This window comes from Mytilus californianus, unplaced genomic scaffold (genome assembly GCF_021869535.1).
Source record: "Mytilus californianus isolate M0D057914Y unplaced genomic scaffold, xbMytCali1.0.p SCAF_5, whole genome shotgun sequence".
Taxonomy (NCBI): domain Eukaryota; kingdom Metazoa; phylum Mollusca; class Bivalvia; order Mytilida; family Mytilidae; genus Mytilus; species Mytilus californianus.
Genome location: NW_026262701.1, coordinates 2,130,363 through 2,155,464, shown reverse-complemented (window position 1 = coordinate 2,155,464; position 25,102 = coordinate 2,130,363). Strand labels below are relative to the sequence as shown.

The 25,102-nt window shown below is 32.4% G+C and overlaps 1 protein-coding gene across 1 annotated transcript in view; it reads right to left on the bottom strand.

Annotated features, from left to right (window-relative positions):
• Positions 1-25,102, bottom strand: part of LOC127701785 (fibropellin-1-like) — an 85,949-nt gene that overhangs the window by 50,631 nt on the left and 10,216 nt on the right. The window contains exons 5-6 of the mRNA XM_052205750.1: positions 24,010-24,123; positions 550-692 (exon numbers count right to left, since the gene is read on the bottom strand). Of these exons, the coding sequence (XP_052061710.1) occupies positions 550-692; positions 24,010-24,123 (257 nt within the window). The remainder of the gene's footprint in view (positions 1-549; positions 693-24,009; positions 24,124-25,102) is intronic.

The window sequence follows — 25,102 nt, the reverse complement described above, 5'->3', positions numbered from 1 at the left end:
TATGAATCATTTAATGAACATTGACTCCATCTAGGTAATGCTTATATTTTTATCTGTCATACACACGTACTAAATAATGGCAACAGTAGTATACCACTGTTCGAAATTCATAAATCGATTGAGAAAAAAACAAATCCGTGTTACAAACTAAAACTGAGGGAAACACATCAAATATAAGAGGAGAACTACGACACAACAGAAACACAACATTAAAATGTAACACACACAGAAACGAACTATAATATAACAATGGCCATTATTCTGACTTGGTACAGGACATTTTAAGAAAACAATGGTGGGTGCATATAGGAGGTATGTATTCATTTGATTCGTTGTCCAATGTTAGGGTAAAATACTTAATATCCGTTCAAAAGCAAAGTCGGATCACTGAATGTGACCTGAACCAATAATTTTGAATACGTCTATTTTTTTTTTATTTTTTTATTTTATTGAATGTTAAATTTCAGATTTTTACTCACAGAATAACATGTTACCAAGCTTGCGTGATCCGTACACATAATTATCTGTGTCTACATTAAGATAACTTACAAAAAGTGATCTGTGACGATGGCCGAAGAAAGGAAATGCTGTGCTGATATTAATTTCGCTAGAGCTTCCATCGTCATTCCTTGGTAGCCGAGTGTCGCCAGTTGAAAGGCCATATGGATAAAACATGTGTAATGGGATACCAGCTGCAATGTCAAATAGAATCAGGGATATCAATGAGAAATTGTCCATTGTCGTGTGTAAGAAATAGCAGTCGACAGAACAAAGGCATCCTTTTATACATTTTTAAAGAGGATGTGTTTATTCGTTGCCAATTAACGAATACCCTCCGGGTATACCTAAGGAGAATATTCAGACATTAATTTCAAATACGGTCCTTGTGATCTTGATACATACCTCCCTGTTCTGTAGTAATTATTAATACTACTTGACTTTTTTACCAGAGTTTCGTGTCAATCACCTTATCTTTAGCAACTAATGGATATAATTCTTTTGAATTTATAAATGGAATACTTGTGTTTTCCGGAATCGTATAAAGAATAAAACTTTGGTAAGGTTTTCACGTTTGACAAATGTGGTTGATTGATATGAATAAAACACTTGTTTTCCACATAAGTCTTTAATAAATCAGTTATGTATTTGTTTTGTGTTAGCTGATAACCTATTTTTACACGCGTAATTTGTCGAAGTTATGTTGTCAATTAAGTCCTTATTCCTAATAATTTATCAAAATGATCAGATTTTTTTTCAATCTTTTCTTTCATTTCAATTCAAAAAGTAGAATAGCTCTTATATCTGTTTTCCATTGTTCAAAAATAAATTGAATTGCGTTAGGAACTAGGTTAAGCCTATGTTAGAACACTCCTGAGAAGAAAGTGCAATACGTTACATTCACACAAGACAACATTTCACGAACATATGCATCATAACAATACAAAATTGTTGATTTCAAATTTCCTCATTAGTTTAAAAAATTAACTTATATTAAGATATTATTAGTAATATAATATGTAATCATAACTGAAAACGAGCTCATATGAACAACATTTGTGTGATTTAATATATGAACAAACTCTTGTTAATAAACTCATCATAGAAACCAGGATTAAACTTGTACGCCAGACGCGCGTTTTGTCAATAAGAAACTCATCAGTGATGCTCGAATAAAAACAAAGTTGAAAAAGCCAAATAAAGTACGAAGTTGAAAAGCATTGTGGACCCAAAATAACGAAAGGTTTCGCCAAATACAGGTAAGGTAATCTATACCTAGGGTAGAAAATCCTTAGTATTTCGAAAAAGTCTTAGTTTTGTAAAAAAATAATTGATAATTATGACCATACATGATAATTGAGTTACATAAGTTATACAATGAAAGGATGTCAGTTAATATAAATTACAAACTGTTGACCTAAAATGCCTCCAGTAAGCTGTTTTATATTAAGTGATTTTAACAAAACAACATATTTGATATCATATACATGTACTCATTTAATAGTTCATTAAGAACGTAGTTATCCATGTTGTTACATAGAATAGTAATAAATGATACGCAATAAGAATAAGAAAAGAAGTTTAAATTGTTTCGAATAAAATAGGAAATATTGGTGCATAATATTAGTTTTTATCACTTTTCTATCAGTTATCGTTACCATTTATTTTCTTTATTTTCACACTTTTGTCTCATTTCATATAGCTTTCATCGAGCTTGGATTTATTAATTGTAGACACACTAAAAAAACACAAAACAAAAATCCAATTTTATTAGATTGTTGGATACAGAAAATGTATTTCACTTTGCAAATCTTTCTGTTTTTCTAATGTATTCATGAACAGCCTCAACAATCTTAAGATTGTCTTCAATTCTTATAGGTTGTTCACCAAAAGAGGATAACACATCAATGTTAACTTTAAAAACAACCAATTTATCACGTAGCATGATCCTGTTTTGTGTGTTTAATGAACAATATAAAAAGTTGCGTGTCTACATATTTCTATGAATATTTAGGACGGCTAAACTTTTACTTCAAAAATCTTGAAACAAAAGGGAATTTAAATGACATGCTTCATTTCGCAATTGACAATGAATAATATAAAGGGTTCTTAAATTGTTTTCATTTTGTGTAGGAAGATTTGTTCTAATAAAAATCAATTATGTCACTATCAGAAAATGATAAATTAATTTATCCAATACAAAAAGTTAAATACTTCTTTCTTCTGTCTGGAAATTTTTCAAGAACTTATTTATTAAGTAAGTACACATTTTCTAAATAATGGCCTAAACATATTCGGCTATGAACTGTCCTACTGAAGGTCAATCTATATAATTGCTTAATACGCATACAATTTGTTAGGTGTTGTTCTTTTTAATTAATAAGCTTTCTGTACAATTACTCTATATAATATAAACTACCACAATCTACCACATTCTAGAATGGGGCGAATAAATCCACATTGGCTAGAGGTATAAAGGGAGGGTTGAGATTTCATAAAACATGTTTAACCTCGCAGCATTTTTGCGCTTGTCACAAGACAGGAACCTCTAGCCTTTGTTAGTCTTGTGTGCTTTTTAATTTTGGTTCATCTATATGTTTCGGAGTTTAGTGTGGCGTCCATTTCGCTGAACTAGTATACATCATTGTATAAGGGCCAACTGAAGCCCGCCTACGGATGCGGAATTTTCTCCTTCGTTGAAGACCCATTGGTGGCCGTGGGTTTCTTTCTGCTCTTTGGTCGGGTTGTTATCTCTTTCACACATTCCACGCTTCCATTCTCAATTCCAATTTGAATTGTCAAAAATGATATTATATCTAAACTAATATGTTCCCACAATGAGCAAAACGACTGGTGCCACATGTGATGTAGGGTCTGATTACCGTTACGGAGTACCTGAAATCCCCTCCTCTCGCTTAACTCCGATAGACTCCGATAGACAGTATTAAACCCATGTTTTTATTCTCACACGATATTAAGTGAATAAACAAGAAATAGTATTGTAATCATTTCAAATAATGGCATATAAAGAGGTCCAATCTGCAAATTATCATATATGAATACAGGTATATTCGACGATGTTGTTTATATAAGTTTAAAAAAGGAAGAGACCCGGGATCGGAAATAGTATAATGTTTGTGTCATAGCCTACGCTTTTCGGGTATTTAAATACTAAAGAAGAGCTTGGCTTTCCTTAAGAGAGCCGAAATATCCAAACGGGACATTCAGACTCAATAGTTAAAAACAAACTGTCAATGCCATGGCTAAAAACTTACAAGAGTCAACAGACAAACAACAGAATTCAAGACACAACATAGACAACTTAGTACTGAAAAAATTAAAATAACTTAAATACCGAACTCAAAGGAAAATCCAAATCGGAAAGTCCCTTATCAAATGGCAAAATCAAAAGCTCAAACACAACAGACCAATGGAAAACAACTGTCATATTCCTGACTTGGTACAGGCATTTCCTTATGTATTAGAAAATGGTGGATTAAATCTGGTTATATAGCTAGCTAAACTTCTCACTTGTATGACAGTCGCATAAAATTCCATTATATTGACAACAATGTGTGATCAAAACAAAAAAGACAATAGGTAAAAATGTCAAAAATAGGGGTGCAGCAGTCAACACTGTGTTATAATCTTAATCACTATAAAAAAAAACAAATATGTCAACAAAGAAAAACAAAATGGCATAAGACAAAGCCCACAAGCAAAAATGAAAGACAAGAATACAAAAAATGACCACAGCACAACAACACAATGGCGGGATGCATAAGTACCGAGCCACGCCAAAAGGATATTACCAAAAATGGACCAAACAGCAAAGGTAAACAATCCACAAAGACCTATAAAAGAACACGTTATTCTGATAATAAACAACGTCAGTACCTAGAATCTATACTTCAAGACCATCATGTATTATTTGTGAAGTTGATACGGAATATTTATCAACCAGGTCTTGGTATCTTCCGATGAACTTTTTTTTAAAAACACTGAGCAACAAGAACCCCACTAAAACCGAGGGTGATCTCGAGTGCTTTGGAGGGTACGCAGATCCTGCTCTACAACTGACGCCCGTCGTGTTGTTTATGTAAGTATAAACCTGGTGATAAGTTTAATTTGGTAGGTCACATTCGGATATGAAAAAGATATTCCATATTCTTTTTAAAAATGTATGGAATGCTTCGCAGTATAGATAACTATCAGCTTTTGTTACTGATTTTTTATAGTTTTTGGAGAAAACGACTGTTATTATTTTTGTTCAGAAGTATTTATTATTATCATTTTTTCTGTTGATACTATTATTTGGGTTTCAGTTTCATTATCATCATTAATTTTATACAAAATGCGATCAAACAGAGAAAAGATTCCGTTCTGCGGATCACAAATAACAGACTGTAGAAGGGACATGAAAAATAGTTAAACTAACAAAATTATATTCGAGAATAATGAGGTTATAGTCGGATTTCTTTAATTAGAATGACACCCGATATCGTTAATTCGGACTTAATATTTCAACACTCTCAAATGTATTAAATCATTTCTGTCAGGTACAAGAAAATTGATACCCTCGACAGTATAGTCACCTCAGGTACACAGCGTGAATAACCCATAAATGGATGCTTCAGTTTTACTATGCTCCAAGGTTTACGCTTACAATTTTGAAGTTATTTTCTTGAGTGTTGGTTGTTCTGTTGTACTGTTTTTTAAAGTGCTGTTTAAAACCCATACTTTTAAATTATATAATGTGATAGTTTACTAAATTATTTTCAACAAATAGATATCTAATTATTTCATATCGGTCAGCATCGAGTAAACGTATCAGTGTACCAAGCATATCAAGGGGAAATCGACCTTTTAGCTAGACCGACTTTACAGTGGTTGAAAGTAGTGTCAAAATAATGTCTAGCTGCTTATAATTTTATGAGATCAATTCATAAATCATCCATATATCTCTCAATTGGAAAAGAAGGATACGGGCTTACAAATATAGAAATCTTGTGTTTCAACGTGGGACTCGTCAAATTAGTAAACTAGTTTAAATTTTGTCACGCTTTCGCAGCAATATTTGAAATTAAATTAAATTGTTTAATGTGATGAGCATCATGACAATTCGGCAAACGTTCGTTTTGATTTTTGCGATTTTTTCAAAATTCGCATATTTAACATAAAACTAAGCGGAATACTTATTTAATTGAGTGAATCTTTAATATGTTAGTACTGTTGACATGATATTTACACCATAGAAATTAGAAATAGAAACTAATGTGAATACAACTAATCGTTTTATACAGATAAAATCAAAGGAAATACGTTATAACAAATCTATAAATTTCGAAGATTAATGACTATCCAACATTGTATGATCCTATAAAAACATATCCATCTATCGGGCATCGGATATTCATACTGTAGGACTATCCATTTATAATTTCACCCCAATTTTCTAAAGTGTTCTCAATTTCAATATCAGTCAAGCCAATATAATCTTAGCAACTACAATAAGCAACCAAAAGAATATTAACGATTGTTCATGACCGTTATGGAATATCCGTTTCACAGATGATAGCGGATATGTTCCGAATGTCGTAACTACAATCCTGTCCTCTTTTCCCCGAATGTGACCTACCAAATGAAACTTAGTACTGGGTTTCTGCTAACATGAGCAACACGAGGGGTGTTACATGTGGAGCAGGATCTGCCTGCCTACCCTTCCGGAGCACCTGAGATCACCCTCCGTTTAGTAAGGTTCGTAATGCTCAGTCTTTCTTTGTTTTGTTTTGTGTACTATTGTTTGTCTGTTGGTCTTTTTCTTTTTTAGCCATGGCTATTTTCGACTTATGAGTTTGAATGTCCATTTGGTATCTTTCGCCTTTCTTGTTTAGTAATATTTAAAAATGGTGTATATCGACTAAAACTAATAGCTTTGCATTGTTTTGCGAAGCAAAACCATAATGTCCCCTCTTATGTATTGTCCTACGAACAATATTTCTTGTGTCTTTGAAAAAAAACATTATGTGACAGTGAAATACAGTCCTGGACAATATTTACTGTGAAATATTATTCATGAAAATGTCCCCGGAGGACCCATCCACTATAATGTTGTGTGAGAGCGTTTCTAGAGTCTTCCAAACATTATCCATGAAGAGGATGTTGTATATAATAATTCTTATCGGCAGTACACAAAAAAGACATTTATAGATTTATAACTGAAAATATTTGAAAGGGCAAGTTTTATATTCTTTAAATGAGTCCATGAAAAAATCAAGAAAAATTAAGAAAATATATATTTTAGCACAACATTTGTGAAGAAATTTCAAATTTGGATATATAAATGATGACTAGATGAAACATTTGTCTTCAAATTTCACTGTCCAATATAATAATTTCATTAACTTCCCTTTAATTAGACAAAATTTCACAACATTTAATCCATGAATATAGTCTCGATATAGAAAAAATATACCTTTCGATAACCTCCCTTTAACGAGGAACACTTTCGTTACTTTCAATTTATGAAATATTGTCTATATAAAAACAAAATTCCATATTGGCCTTCTTTGGTCATAACTACATAGAGAGGAGAAGATAATCATAAAATTTTGTTCTTGGGGACACTATTTCATAGTACAATATTAACTTTACACAAGCAACTGTTCTTTGTTCTTTGATGTCATTGATAGTTGTCTCATTGTTCGCAATAGACGAAATGCAAAAAGTAAATAACAAAAATACCGAACTCCAAGGAATATATAAATCGGAAAGTCCCTTATCAAATGGCAAAATCAAATGCTCAAACACATCAAACGAATGGAAAACAACTGTCATATTCCTGACTTGGTACAGGCATTTCCTTATGTAGAAAATGGTGGATTAAACCTGGTTTTATAGCTGGCTTAAACTCTAAAACAAACAGACATAATAGGTAAAAATGTCAAAAATCGGGGTACAGCAGTCAACATTGTGTTATAATCTTAATCACTATGAAAACAAACAAATATGTCAACAAAGAAAAACAAAATGGCATATAGACAAAGCACATAAGCAAATATGAAAGAAAATAATACAAAAAATGACCACAGCACAACAACTTCCAAATAAAATATACAGTTCATACTAGAAGAAACTTTACTGCTGGCGGATTATTCCCCAAGGGCATCATTAGCATAATGCATAATGAATACAAATAACACAACAAAAAACCGACTGGGACGGCGCCCGGATTTCCAAGGTCCTCTTATGTTACACGGAACACTGTAGGGATACTAAAATATAATTTGACAGAAGGTAATTATTACTTTAAAAATTCAGATACTTTTCAAAAATTATAACCATGTACCGTTAATATTTTCGACTGTTTAAAGACACCCGCTACAAGTGAATCAACTCCTATTATTTCTACTTGTAAACGAGGATCACTTGTAAGATATGTTGTACGACTTTGCCCCCAGCAGAGCTATAGAAAAACAGTACATTAACGGGTGTTACAAGGACACTTTTTAGATGATACACGGACACGTTTTAGTTGTTACACGGACACTTTTTATGAATAGAATTACTCGTGCATGATCAATGAGTTCAAGGGCACTTTAAATTTCAATAAGATTTGAACTTTTTGTTTCACCGACATATTTCCTGTCTTTTTTATTAAAATATTTACGTTAGCATCAAATAATTTTTTTTTTCCAAACAATTCCAGTAAATTACTATTCATATCATTACACTACGGGATTGACCATATAACTTCAAAAGGGGGGTTATATTTTTTTTCCTAAAAAAAAATATTTTGATCCCCAATTTTATGAGAAAAAATATATTGTGGTCAAGCAGATGAAAAAAAATAATGTTTTGATTCCTGATTTTTCGAATAACGTATATAATAGTGCTAATTTCGAAAAAAAAAATATTTAGGTGATAGCGTTGAAAAACTAAATAATTTTCTTACTCAGAAAAGAACATACCCCCTTTTGAAGCTAAATGGTCGGTCCGTAAATGTATATTTTTTTCTCACTATATGGATAGTATTCTGGACAATGCTGAAAGTAAAGAAATGATGATACCGACGTTTATATTTCAATAAAAGAAACAGGAAATATATATAAAAAAATCAAATCTTATCAAAAGATAAAATCCCTATCAACTCACCAATGCACGATTGATCCTATAAATAAAAGGTGTCCGTGTAATACATGTTCAAATAGGCAGCAAATCTTGAAAAAAATCATTCAACTTATGTCATCAATTTTGGACGGTAAGCTGCGATTGGATCATATAGTAACACGTGTTTAATCCTGATCAACACTATCAGAGACATATAAAAACCTATAAGCATGATTTTTTAAAACAAAATCCAAAATATATGCCTATATATATCTAATAATAAGACAAAATCCATTTTTTCATATCATTTCATTCACTAATGAAATAGGAAATTCATTCTTTTGATACATTTATATTAATATTGAATCTTATATAAGTTGAATTCGTATGTATTGAATTCATATATTTGGCAGCAAAGGGGGAATGGGACATCCTGCATTTTTTCAATAAAAAAAGGATCAAGCCTGTTTATTTTAAATTTATCTATAACAACCTGTCATATAGTTTTCTGCACTTGTAGTCAGGTCAAGGTCTTCGGCTATCGCCTCGGACCTTGACCTGACTACTTGTGCAGAAAAACTATCCGGCAACGGTTGTTACCGGCCTGTTTCTTTGTTACCTTTGTATTGTATCTAATACTAATATGTTAATCACAACTCCAGATTTCAGTAGTAACAACAGGAAAAACCTTATTTTACAAAATCTTTTGAATCTACAATAATGTCGTTTACGAAATTGTATGTACTTTGTGTGGACTACTTTATGTTGGTGAAACTCGACAAATTTTGCGTGAAAGGAAGAATCAACACAGGTCTGATAATAAAGATCCGAAATTTAGGTTCTTTATAACCATTTTAATCAACCGGACCATGATCCTCCTTTATCTATGTAAGTACGCATCATCGAGAAAATTTATCACCACACCAATAGCCCTATACAAAGTACTCCTTTCCTAAAAGATAGAGAAAATTTCTGGATAAGGGAACTAGGTACTCCAATGCCGTATGCTTGCAATGATAACATCAAAGAAGTAGGAAATTTGTCAAGTCCAGCCTGCAGTGAGGAAAATGTAATTAGCTTTTTCAATACTACTTTAAAGACACCAGCGTAGTCATGGGCAAAAACATTACCGTCGGCCCAATGTAAAAAAGTCTTCCAAATCTAGATTGCCCTCTAGTAGCTTTGATTACCTTCAAGGAGGTAACATCTAAAATTCCACTTTATTTTCAAAATCAGTCTGTTCCTATTGTATCCTAAAGTTACATCAAAACCATTGCACCTAAAGTATTTAACTATAAGCAAGCATTGCAGGACCTTGATTTAGTAGAATACCTAAATAAATCCTCTGACATGTTACTTTTCCCACTCGCCTTATATTTACAGCCCCTCTGGCCATGTTATTATTGGAGATCTAAACATAATTCCACATGAACATCTCTGAAAGGTAATATCTCATGGTCCTAAGTTCAGAGAACCCCAACACATTAATTGGAACCATAACTTCAAAATAATAATGGATTCCATTCAAAACTTCGCCAGAGCACGGGCTAAACGAGAAGAAGTTGAACTGGACACTTTGTCAGAATGGGTTAAAACAATCAGGTCCCTTATAAAACGTCGAATTTATAAGTTTAAAAACTGTGTGAATAATCGACCAAAGACCGTTTTCAGAGACAAAGAAGTTGTGCAATGTCTATCTTCTCTTCACGATAAATGTGTTGTTGTTCCTGCGGACAAAGCTTCAAATAATTTTGTCTTTGTATGTCATTCGTACTACTACGAGTGTCTTGTAAAAGAATTAGGAATAAACGAGCACACAGGTTATCCCAAATACAAAAACATATCATTTGACAAAGACGAGATTTTGGCAAATCATAAGTCCTTCATGACTTCAATGAACATTACATTGAACAGCAAATCTGAGGACCTACCTTGTATGTATTGGATACCTAAATTTCACAAAATTCCGTACAAACAACGGTACATTGACGGCTCATCTGCATGTTCCACAAAGGAATTGTCCATTAATTTGAAAAAACTTTTGTCCGCAGTGAAAGATGGTCTTCATAAATCCTATGAAACTGTTTACTCGCGAAGTGGTATTAATCATATGTGGATTCTAAAAAACTCTTCTGGATAATTTTAAATCTTGATCTTCCTCTGAAATTAATTCTATCAAAACTTTTGATTTTTCAACCTTGTATACCACCATTCCCCATGTGAAATTGAAAAATCGTCTAAAAGAAAGAATCCACAATGCTTTTCAAGATAATGGAATTCAATTGTTAACCTTTGCTGTATGGTCTTTTACGATTTGAATTTTCTTTGGAGTTCGGTATTTTTGTTATTTTACTTTTCCCTGCAGTTATTTTTTACCTAGATTTGAATATTTGTCTTTGATATCCGTTTAGAATATGAACTCTGTTAAAAAAAGCAATCAAAGACGATTTGATAATGTACTAATGTATTGTTTATTGTTTGAGCTGTACATGTGTCTTTAGATGAGAGACAGTAGTTAACAGATGTTCATATCTCATAAATCCATTACGAAAATGCAAATTAGGGTTAAAAGTATAACTTCAGGAAACGCATGAACTCTAAATGCATCGAGCTCTGGTACATCGACTTATTCTGCATCTCCTAGTATACATTCATCACATATTCAGTCAAAATATCAAAATATGATACATTCGAAAAATCAACAAATCAGATGACTATCCTGGTATCTAAATATATGACTAACCAGGCATGTCGCCAGTGAGATACAGACACATCGTATCAGTCAATCAATTGGTGACAGTGACCGTAATACTGACGTCGTATCGAGTTTAGTATTTGTATTATTGTAACTGCAGGCGCTTGTGTCAGGAGCACATCCCTGTTTATTAAATCATTATAGTGTGAACATGAACATCTATAAAAGCCCTTCGTACCAACATATTTGGTTTAAGATTAAGATAATAGAAAAGTAAAGTTCAGAATTACCTCGAATCTGGATAAGAAGTAATGTTTTATTCTGTCCAGTTTGTCTGTTGGTTTTTTTCTTTTTTAGCCATTGTCAGTTTATTTTCAACTTATGAATTTGAATGTTCCTTTGGTATTTTTCGCCTCTCTTTTATTTCTTACCGTTGGGGAAATTAAAAGCTATGATACTTTGCTCATCTGCATGTTCCACAAACGAATTGTCTGTTAAATTGACAAAAATTCTGCCTGCAGTGAAAGAGGGTCTTCAGAAATACTGTGAAACTGTTAACTCGCATAGTGGTATTAGCCATATGTGGATTCTAAAAACTCTAAAGAACTTCTGGATAATTTTAAATCTCGATCTTTCTCTGAAATAAATTCTATCAAAACTTTTGATTTTTCAACCCTGTTTACCACCATTCCCCATGTGAAATTGAAAAATCGTCTAAAACAAATAATCCACAATGCTTTTCAATATATATTTTGTTAATTAGTGAACAAAAAGGTAAAACATGCTACACAGAGGTACAAATGATCAGTATTCTGGAGTTTCTCATTGACAACACATTTCTTGGATTTGGATGTAGACTTCTTGATTACATATGAGTCGGAGTTCATTCAGAATTTATAAAACGTCACCAGTGTTTGAGCAAAAAGTTGATGAGCCAAGGTAATGTCAAAAAACGTCTCGTCCTGTTTCTAAAAAAGTTCATTGGAAGATACCAAGATACCAAGACCTTGTTGATAAATATTCCGTATCAACTTCACAAAGATTACATGATGGTCTTGAAGTATAGATTATAGGTACTGAAGTTGTTTATCATCTTAATTACGTGTTAAAGTCCCCCGTTTTTTGTCCTTGTATTTTTCTAACCTCTACTGTTTATCCATTTTTGATTATATACCTCTAACTTGGATAGGTACTTATACATCCCGCTATTGTGTTATTGTGCTATTGTCAATTTTGAGTTCTTGTCTTTCATTTTTGTTTATGTACTTTGTCTATATGCCATTTTGTGTTTTTTTGTTGAACGATTATTTGTTTTTATATTGATTAAGATTATATTACAATGTTGACCTCTGTACCCCGATTTTTGACATTTTTACCTATTTTGTCTGTTTGTTTTTTTCTTTTTTAGCCATTGTCAGTTTATTTTCAACTTATTAATTTGAATGTTCCTTTGGTATTTTTCGCCTCTCTTTTATTTCTTACCGTTGGGGAAATTAAAAGCAATGATACTTTGCTCATCTGCATGTTCCACAAACGATTTGTCTGTTAAATTGACAAAAATTCTGCCTGCAGTGAAAGAGGGTCTTCAGAAATACTGTGAAACTGTTAACTCGCATAGTGGTATTAGCCATTTGTGGATTCTAAGAACTCTAAAGAACTTCTGGATAATTTTAAATCTCGATCTTTCTCTGAAATAAATTCTATCAAAACTTTTGATTTTTCAACCCTGTTTACCACCATTCCCCATGTGAAATTGAAAAATCGTCTAAAACAAATAATCCACAATGCTTTTCAATATATATTTTGTTAATTGGTGAACAAAAAGATAAAATATGCTACACAGAGGTACAAATCATCAGTATTCTGGAGTTTCTCATTGACAACACATTTCTTGAATTTGGATGTAGACTTCTTATTTTCATATGAGTCGGAGTTCATTCAGAATTTATAAAACGTCACCAGTGTTTGAGCAAAAAGTTGATGAGCCAAGGTAATGTCAAAAAACGTCTCGTCCTGTTTCTAAAAAAGTTCATTGGAAGATACCAAGATACCAAGACCTTGTTGATAAATATTCCGTATCAACTTCACAAAGATTACATGATGGTCTTGAAGTATAGATTATAGGTACTGAAGTTGTTTATCATCTTAATTACGTGTTAAAGTCCCCCCTTTTTTTGTCCTTGTATTTTTCTAACCTCTACTGTTTATCCATTTTTGATTATGTACATATGACGTGGATATGTACTTATACATCCCGCTATTGTGTTATTGTGCTATGGTCAATTTTGAGTTCTTGTCTTTCATTTTTTGTTTATGTACTTTGTCTATATGCCATTTTGTGTTTCTTTGTTGAAACAGTTAATTGTTTTTATATTGATTAAGATTATATTACAATGTTGACTGCTATACCCCGATTTTTGACATTTTTACCTATTTTGTCTGTTTGTTTTGTTCATAGATTGTTGTCAATATAATGGAATTTTATGCGACTGTCATACAAGTGAGAGGTTTAGCTAGCTATAAACCCTGTTTATTAAATCCTTATAGTTTTAACATGCACACCTATATAAGAAAATGCCTGTACCAAGTCAGAAATATGAAAGTTGTTTTCCATTCGTTTGATGTGTTTGAGCTTTTGATTTTCCCGTTTGATAAGGTATTTTACGATTTGAATTTTCCATGGAGTTCGGTATTTTTGTTATTTTACTTTTCCCTGCAGTTATTTTTTACCTAGATTTGTAAATTCGTCTTTGATATTCGTTAAGAATATGAATTCTATTTAAAAAAAGCAATCAAAGACGATTTGATAATGTACGAGTGTATTGTTTATTGTTTTAGTTGTACATGTTTCTTTAGATGAGAGACAGTAGTTAATAGATGTTCATATCTCAGAAATCCATTACGAAAATGCAAATTAGGGTTAAAAGTATAACTGTAGGAAACGCATGAACTCTAATTGCATAAAGCCCTGGTACATCGACTAAGTCTGCATCTCCTAGTATACATTCATCACATATTCAGTCAAAATTTCCAAATATGACACATTCGAAAAATCAACAAATCAGATGACTACCCTAGTATCTAAATATATGACTAACCAAACCATGTCGCCAGTGAGATACAGACACATCGTATCAGTCAATCAATTGGTGACGGTGACCGTAATACTGATGTCGTATCAAGTTCAGTATTTGTATTATTGTAACTCTGCAGGCGCTTGTGTCAGGAGCACATCCCTGTTTATTAAATCCTCATAGTGTGAACATGAACATCTATAAAAGCCCTTTGTACCAACAAATTTGGTTTAAGATTAAGAAAATAGGAAAGTAAAGTTCAGAAATACCTCGAATCTGGATAAGAAGTAATGTTTTATTCTGTCCAGTTTGTCTGTTGGTCTTTATCTTTTTTAGCCATTGTCAGTTTATTTTCAACTTATGAATTTGAATGTTCCTGTGGTATTTTTCGCCCCTCTTTTATTTCTTTCCGTTGGGGATATTTAAAGCAATGGTACTTTGTTCATCTGCATGTTCCACAAACGAATTGTCTGTTAAATTGACAAAAATTCTGCCCACAGTGAAAGAAGGTCTTTAGAAATACTGTGAAACTGTTTACTCGCGAAGTGGTATTAGCCATATGTGGATTCTAAAAAACTCTAAAGAACTTCTGGATAATTTTTAATCTCGATCTTTCTCTGAAATTAATTCTATCACAACTTTTAATTTTTGAACCCTGTTTACCACCATTCCCCATGTGAAATTGAAAAATCGTCTGAAACAAATAATCCACAATGCTTTTCAATATAAAAATGTCAGCATACGCTATATATGTATTGCTTTAGGATACCATATGGTATATTTTGTTAATAGTGAACAAAAGGTAAAACATGCTACACAGAGGAACAAATGATCAGTATTCTGGAGTTTCTAATTGACAACACATTTCTTGAATATGGATGTAGACATCTTAGTTTCATATGAGTCGGAGTTCCTTCAGAATTTATAAAATATCACCAGTGTTTGAGCAAAAAGTTGATGAGTCAAGGTAGTGTCAAAGAACGTCTCGTCCTGTTTCTAAAAAAGTTCATTGGAAGATACCAAGATACCAAGACCTTGTTGATAAATATTCCGTATCAACTTCACAAAGATTACATGATGGTCTTGAAGTATAGATTATAGGTACTGACGTTGTTTATCATCTTAATTACGTGTTAAAGTCCCCCCCTTTTTTTGTCCTTGTATTTTTCTAACCTCTACTGTTTATCCATTTTTGATTATATACCTATGGCGTGAATAGGTACTTACACATCCCGCTATTGTGTTATTGTGCTATGGTCTATTTTGAGTTTTTGTCTTTCATTTTTGCTTATGTACTTTGTCTATATGTCATTTTGTGTTTCTTTGTTGAAACAGTTATTTGTTGTTATAGTGATTAAGATTATATTACAATGTTGACTGCTGTACCCCGATTTTTGACATTTCTACCTATTTTGTCTGTTTGTTTTGTTCACAGATTGTTGTCAATATAATGCGACTGTCATACAAGTGAGAGGTTTAGCTAGCTATAAAACCAGGTTTAATCCACCATTTTCTACTTAAGGAAATGCCTGTACCAAGTCAGGAATATGACAGTTGTTTTCCATTCGTCAGATGTGTTTGAGCTTTTGAATTTGCAATTTTATAAAGGACTTTCCGTTTTGAATTTCCCATGGAATTTCGGTAATTTTGTTGTTTTACTTTTTACCGGAGTTCATATCTCGTTAATTTCCTTTAGAATATACAAAGGAAGATATACAAATCAGAACCTGCGGAAATCTCATAAATTCCGAAAGGAACGTGACCAGGTTTATCGACATGGAAAGCAGCTGCGTCGACAGGGTAAGTATAAAGGTAACAGTAGTATACCGCTGTTCAAAAACCATAAATCGATTAGAGAAAACAAATCAGGGTTACAAACTAAAACCGAGGAAAACACATCAACTATCAGAGGAAAACAACGGAACAACATAAACACTGAACTGCTACAAAAACAAATGCCAACATACATAGAAACTGACTATTTGTTAACAACTGCCATATTCCTGACTTGGTGCAGGACATTTCAAGAACAAATGGTGGGTTGAACCTGGTTTTATATCTATCAAAACCTCCCGCTTATATGGTAATGTTAAAAAATATCGCTAAAATGACAAATCTTCGTGACAGGAATACAATACAAACAAACGCAAGAACACTCAACACAGAGAAATGCATAAATAAATAATATAATAGAACATTACAACATGTAAACCGCAGAATAACAACGGACATCTCCCATTAACGACAGCACAGGACAGCACAAACAGTGACGTATTTTTGTGACGTATATATAATCTTGAAATTCATACAAAAAAATAGAACGAGATCCAAAAATTCACATTTATTTTCACAATACAAGTCCAAATAATTATCATGATTATGACGGTTTTGAAAGGCTATATCAAATTAATGCTGTGACGACGTCATTATTATTTGGACTAACACAATACTTTATCCATGGAAAATGGAAATTAACTCGACTATACTGACAAATAAGACATACATGAAATGTACCGAAAATACAGAATTCAAACCACAAACGATAAAACATAACACAATATCCAACCGTACTTACAAAAGAAACATTGTTGTCTCTTTGACACATTCCCAATTTCCATTCTCAATTTTATTTATCATAACTAAACACATGAATGTTGGATATATAAATAACGAGACACGTCGTATAGCAATGCGATTTTACACTCAGGAAAACAGTCATAATCGGGAATAGGTCCCGTTTGGTACTTAGCAGACAGACGACGTAGATGGTAAACCACAATATAAGACGTGGTAAAATGATGTTAGTTAGTTTAGACACAGACACATCGTATAGATCAACCAATTCGTGATGGTGTCCATAACTTTTACGGAGGGTCGTTTTTTATCTTTCCTCCTCATAACTCTGTTGGAGGAGTTTCTGCGAAAGGAGCACACTCCTGTATATAAAGTCCGTATAGTGTGAACATGCACGAGCATAACGTATCAATTGAGATATATAAACACCATACGACAGAGCAGAGGGTATGTTACTGCTGAGAAATGGGAAATGGATAATTGGGAAGTTGAAATCATCCCGTTTGTTATAGATTTTAGTGTGAAGTCGTCCATCTGTGTCAATATTGAGGAAAAGATCAAGGTATGAAGCAGTCCTTCTAGTATCAGTAGTATCCTTAATTTCAATATCACTGGGATATATGAGATACAAGTACTGACTAAAATATGATAAATAATAAAATAAAAGAATTTCACAATGTGCTTTTTCTTTTTGTCTTTTAGAAGGTTCTGAATAAATTCTGCTTCATACGAGTACAAAAGAAAATCGGCCAGAAGGGGTACACAATTAGTACCCATTGGAATACCGACTGTCTGTTGAAATTACAATCCTCCAAACTCAACAAATATATTGTCGATTCAAAAGTCCAGCATTTTGATAATATCATTTTCAGTGTATTTTCTAATAGAATCAGTGTGGTTCTTCACAAAATAAGAATTATTATTACCCAAAAAAAGAAATTTATACCTACGATTCCCATTTTATAGAAAAGCTCTGTTTAATGAGATGGTGAAGTCGATCTTTCAATTGAGCATGGGGATAGTAGTGTAAAGCGTAGAAAATATAAAGGGCTTAATGTTGCTGCAAAATTGCAGAGATTGTGATTTAAGATTTACCTGTAGATCTTAAGAATTTTTGAGAATCCACATTTGACATCACTGGTTGAATATATCTCATCACAATATTTTAAAGGCCATCTTGTGCTGTAGAAAGAATAGTAGTCAGCACTTTAAAAAGATGTTTAGTCGAACATCTTGATGATTCAGCTATGTATCGTTCTTTGTGAAGTTTTGGTATCCAGTATAATGACGGTAGATTTTCTTCCGTTTTCTTTGATGTAAATAACAAAAGAAAGAAGGACAGATTTGTGATTTTGTAAAATTTCATTTTTGTAAATGATGTTAATGAATATGAAGGATTACTAGTTGTGCTATTTATTCCAAGCTCTTCTGTGAGGCATGGAAACTGTTACGCTTGTATTTGTTTGATTACGATGCTTGGTTTATGATACTCTTTTAATATCTGATGCACGCAAGCACTAATAACACTATCTCTTATGTATGCCACAGTAGTTTACCGATATTGAATCTCCTAAATCTACTAGTATTACGAAAATAGATTAAACAAAAACTAAGGGAATCTTAATAACTCCAAAAGGAGCGAGACAGAGTAACAGGTAACGCGTCTTCTGCTGTACAACTCGCCATGCGAATCTACAACTCAGTCAAAATATCACACTCAGGAATATGACATAATCAGCAAAATACAAATAAAACGACTTTTTTGATAAAGAATATGTAGAATGTAAGTATCCTATGGTATGCATGTATCCACCGCCGATCTAATTCACACTCAATATAATTTCAATGTCGATTTAAAATACTAATTAATCTGTTAAGAAGACAGATAGAGAGAGAAAACACAAACGTTTAGATTAAGACACAATCAGCTAATATACTTCTAACACATGTTATTTTGAATTTTTTGGAATATTCCAGTACGAGAATCAATGGTTCTGGGTTTTTTCATTTTTTTTCTTCTTCTTGTGGTGGTGTGTAATCGATCGTTTATTAATAAAAGAGGCGAAAGATACCAAAGGATTATTCAAATTCGTAAGTTCAAAACAAACCAATACCATGACCATGGCAAAAAACGAAGAACGACGAAAGGACACAAACAACAGTACACAAAAAACAACATAGAAAACTAAAGACTAAGCAACACTAATCCCACCAAAAACTGGGGGTTATGGTAATGACAATTGGAACATAATGGTCGTCTTCTATGAAACAATTATTTCAAAACACTCCACTTAAAATTTTGTCACTTCCTCAGTTGTGCCACTTTGACAAAAGATTCATATGCCGTAGCAATTGCGTTTTGAATAAGAAACGTTTTTCTCAGCTGCTTCCATAAAAGGATGTTAAACAATTTCTACCAGGCCGAGCTTTATTGTATACATTTTACCCAAGTTATTTACATCCACACGCCTGGTAAAGCATCAAATCCCAATCTAATGGTTGAGCGAGAAAATAATATACTGGGACTTCCTGTTGAGCTTTTCTGGTATAAAATATAAAAAATGTAGTTAAGGTAGGCCAACTTTCATCAATTTGTTGTCACTTTTTGAATAATATTTTGTTAGATATGAGAATGTCATGCACTTTAAAACTAAATAAGAGTTTGTCTCGTTTATTACTCGAACCAATGTAATTTAAAATGGCATCGGAATGACTTTTCTCGCTAAGGTTGTGAGTTTGAATCCCGCACGTGGTAGGTGCACTCGACTCCAATCTTAATTGACTAGTACTGTCAGTTTTCCTACCGAAGGTCGGTGGTTCTCTCCGGGCACTCCAGCTTCCTCCACCAATAAAAACTGATCGCCACTAAATAGCACAATAGTGATGAAAGTGGCGTTAAACGCCAATCAATCAATCAAGCCTATAAGGAGTCGTCAGATATCTGGATAGATTGGTCGTAGGTAGATTTCGACTTTATTCACATTTGTACATCTATCAGATTTTTGTTTTTGTTTTTATGCTTTAAAGATAATAGAAAATCAACTGCATTAACATTGTCTTGCATTTTAAGCAACTACGAAAAGACATGCTTTCAACAATGCAAATATTTCGAAACAGAAAAAAACAACAAGGAAGAAAAAAATGGGACTATAACAAAATTGTGAAAGAGTTGCTAGATCTGCTTGAAAGCAATGGGGGCAAAACCAGTACAGAAATATGCACACGAACGGGTAATTAAAAAGGTACTTTCAAAGGGTGAAGCAAACGAACTTCAATTGAATAATGAATTTTTAAAAGTATTTTGGAAATGAATGATTGTTGTTTCCTTGCAAATATTGGGGAGGTTAGAATATGTCGAGTAATGGTCTTAATCGTTTTCAAAACGTCTTTGCCTCCGCCTATGAATCTCTAGTAAAAAAAGTGGCACAATTGTTGACGTTAAAAAAAAGTGTAGAGGACGGGAAAAATCGGCTCTTAAAAGAAGTAAATTTGCAGTCAATTATCCGAATTCATGAGGCAAGAGGCATTATTAAAGGAACAGTGACTACGAAAGAAAATCTAAAGAAAAGAATACTGAAACTAGTTGATATGTTTAAACCTTTAATTTTCGGTAAAGTTCATTGATTTCTGCTCTTGAAAAAGTATCGTACTTATTTTCAAGTAAAAAGTACAGTTTTCGTAAAATATTGTTGTTTATTATCTCAGATGGAGAACCAAGAGACCATGACAAAAACAACGAAGATATTTTGACTGAATTAAATAAAGAAAAGGTCATTATTGTAGGCTGTTATATCACAAAGGAACAAATTATACTACCCAAAAGATGATATTCTTATACCGAAAGAAATTGGAATAGGCTTAAAGGTGCACAATTTCTATTTGATTTATGCTCAACAATTCCAATAGAGGTGAAAGATACCAAAGGGACATTCAAACTCATAAGTCGAAAATAAAAAAATTGAAAACAACACGTTTAATAATTTCATGCGTCCGAAGTGCTTTTCTAGATTTACCTTCATCAGGAACGCTCAATGCCAAACATTTGAAATCCGAGAGATGTATAAGTACTGAAACAGTTGAAGAGCTATATGACAAAAATACCTATAAACAAATAGCCAAATTCATCTAAGGTCAACTTTGCCTGAGGGAGTTGAAACCTTAGTTTCTTTATAATTTCAAAAATTTATAAACGGAAAATTTTAGAAAAGTTAGTTATAAATAAAATGCCATGGCTAAAAAGAACAAGACAAACAGACAAACAACAGTACTGAAGTTGTGACTAACTACAGAATAACAACGAATACGTAAAATAACCTAAATCAGCACATAAAAAAGGCACAGCCGAACAACGTATTATATGTTAGCCGAAGAGATCGACGCACAATGTGACGTCACATATAAATTTCTATAAATTTCCAAAAAATAGGATAGTGTTCAAGAAAAAAACGACGAAAAGACAAACAATAGTCTGCACAAAGTTCTTTTCATTAATTAATGACACAGCATGTAAAATTATTTAACATATCAGCAGGCATTATCAACCGTTAGAAAACTTAGCACAACACGATTTCGTTTTGTAATTGTCAACCTAATATTCAACTTTTCCGTAAAGAAAGCTATAAATATCAACTACAAAAACTGCGTTTTGCACGCTTTTCGTTGTAAGAACTTGCTGTTTTATATACATTCTAACTAAGTTAAGGTTATTTATTATCATGAATCTCTTTGATGTCTGCATTTGATAATTCTCTTTGTACCATCTTTGTTTAAATATAGTTTGGAAAAATCGAATCCACTATGATCTGTAAAACAGTTGTGATGTTTCTTTTGACGCGTGTCACTGACTACTGGTGATTTACTTTTATCTATAAGTCCCGATATATTTGCATTCTTTATTGGTTGGTTATCGTGAAATATTTTCGTCTTCTCTGGATCAACCCGATTACCTTTATTAATCGTTGCATTTAATAACATCCATGCAGTGTAAAAAGTAATAGTCATAAAAAATCCTATGATAGAACCTATGCTACCAATTAATAATTTGTTTGATTTTGGTTTTGGTTTCAGCTGATGAGTAAAGCAGGAGCATTCGGTATATTCCAGATCAGTACACAGCTTTAAAAAATATAATAAATGAATAATATTAAGTGGTCCCTTGATAGCATCCGCCTTTTTGTTAAGGTTATATCAGAAATAATTATTATTGTTGGCTTCTTTGTTAAATTTACTATCAACTACCTTTTTTTTGTTGGCGTCTTTGTTAAATTAATTTGAATGTTTGTTTGAATGTTTTAGCCAGTTGTATTGGATGTCTGTTATGTACTTCACACAAGCAACTGACAAAAAGCAGCAGGTTTAGCTAGCTATAAAACAATGTTTAACACACCATTTTCTTTGAAAAATGCCTCTACCAAGTCAGGAATATGACACTTTTTCCACTTGTTCCGTTGGTTGATATTGTTTGATTTTTTTTTCAGTTTTTATATACTTCGCCTTTTTAAATTTACCTTTGAGTTCGGTATTTTTGTTATACATTTTTGTTGTCACTCTTAAAATGTCATTTCCTAAATAATTTTGTGTTTATAAAGGCGCTTCTCGAGAAATTTCTAAAACGTTAAAATACGGGTTACGTGTTGCAATTAGATTTAACTGAATAATTTTGTAAACTTTTCCGTCGAGAAAGCAGGATGACTATAACGAACCATGCCAGGATGACAATAACGAACCATTCTAAGTGATCCCTTGATATCATCCGCCTCTTTTTAAAGTTTATTCCAGAAATAGTTGTTTTGTGCACGGAAACTATTTTGTTGTATTTAAGTGTACATTCAACCAAACTAGAACTAAAAAAAGGTTTTTAAATGCATTCAATTTTTCAAATAACTAATTACTGATATTTCTTAAACTAAATACTTTTAATGTATAGGTTAATCACCTGAGTTTTATTGATTTCTTTAAATTCACATCTTTCACCCTGCCAAGAGTCTAAACATTTACATGTAAATCCGCCATATTGATTTGTACATATTCCATCATGAAGACAAGGACTTGATAAACAATGATTTATCCCTTTCAATATACAAAATAAGGAAGCAATTAAAGCTAACATATGAAATAAAAAAAAATACACGTTTCGTATACACTTATTCTAAAGTATACCAACAGATTCTTGTTCAATTAAAATGATGTCAAACCCCGTCCGTTTTTTAAGAAATGTGTGACGCCATACCCTTTACGTTATATTTTATAACGCTTGAAGAAATTAACGACCGCTACTGGAATTCGTGTTTTTTCTGTTGGGTCTTTCAATGTATTTCCTGTTCGCCAGAGAGCAATCTTATCAAAATTGCCATTCGCCCCGACAACATGTTGAAATACTTAATCTTGATGTTTTCGTAACAAAAAAAAATATTTTCCCATTTCAATATTAAATCTTCCCTATATCTATATTCTGTAATTCCGAATTTTGTGTATATTACTATTACTACTGTTTAACGACCTTGACTACCCATGAAGGTCTCGCACGACCGGTTTATTACTATTCAATCTTCGTTTGCGCTTTAGTATAATTCATTTAGGGTCGGATCCTTGTTTGGTCAATATTTTAAGGTTGGACAATACAGTTTCCCAGTAGATACGGTGCAAGTTTATAACATAATATATCAATAAGACTAAGGATGAATACATGACCATTCAACTTACATTGTTCACAGTGCTGTCCGAATGATTCATTTGAACAAAGACATTCATAACCATCGACAAAATCCACACATGTCCCATTATTTCTACAGGGATTACTTTGACATTCGTATATGTCTGAAAATTGATAATGTTAAAGAATATTTATAAAACAAAGCAAAGATAATTGCATGTATCAAAAATTCAGATTTTAGAATTAGAAGACGAATATATCTTGCTACGTTTGATTCATGAGCGATCGAAATAATTTATTCTTTACAGTTACTTTAGAAAAAAGCTCATTTAAAATCTTTGCATATGTGAAAATATTATTTTTTATTTGAAAACTTTGATATATTGCTTATTCTTATTGTTACTTACCTCTCTGACATCTGTTTCCGGTATATCCTGGTAAACAGGCACAGTCCCATCCAGGTGTTTTATCAATACACGAAGCATTGTTGTAACATGGATTGCTCTGACATTCATCAATGTCTGAAATTATAATATAAGATTTGATTTTATGTTCGTCTTTGCAACCGTTGACCTTGCAATTTTTATTTTGTTCTATTTCATTATTTATTTCATGCGGTGTTTCTACCGGTAACGGTCTTGTCTATTTTTTGTTCTTTGAAAACCTTGAAACTTTTTCACTCAACACTTTAGCATTCGGTCAGATTTTAAGGTAGGATAATTTGCACGGCCGATAGTTTCTCGACAATGTCTAGAATTGAACTGTATATCCATTCCACATTTAAATGATTCTTTATTATCAGATACAACTAAGCACAGTATTTTAATAACAGAAGTCAAACGACGGATGTCATTGCTAGAGCAGGAATTTCTTACCGGTCACACGAGTTAACCCAAGGTATTTTGCAAGGTTCATGTCGCTCAATCGTTCGTCTTCTTTATAGTGTTTTGTGAATTGCTTCTGTCTTTTTGTCCTTTCAATGGTGTTGTCTTTTTATATTGGACTTATTTTGTTTTTATTTTACCCTTGGTATCTTCTCCCCCCCCCCTTTTTTTGATATTTTCTGCAAAAATATTTTGTAATGCAATCCAATTTTCTGCTGTGCTGTTTCTGTATTGTTAAATGTATCCCCAATTAATATGGATTATTAAAAAACTGTTTTGTACATAGAAAAAATGTTTTTGTAAGCCTTTAACCCAAGGAAAATAATGAAATAAATTAAATGTCTAGATAAGAAAATAATTTAGGTAAATTAAGGTGTCTGTAGTCTACCAATAGTCAAATCTCGTTCAATACCCGCCACAATGGGAATGAAGTATCGTTAATTTCAAATTCATTGGAACATATCAGATGTTAGCACTCATTGAAATGAGGGTTATAGAGTGACAGAACATCATGAATATATCTGAAAGCGATATTAAAGAACTTTGCAAAATGCTTTTTCTTTTTGTTTTTGAGATGGTAAAAAAATTATTCAAAATATACATCATCAGAATATAT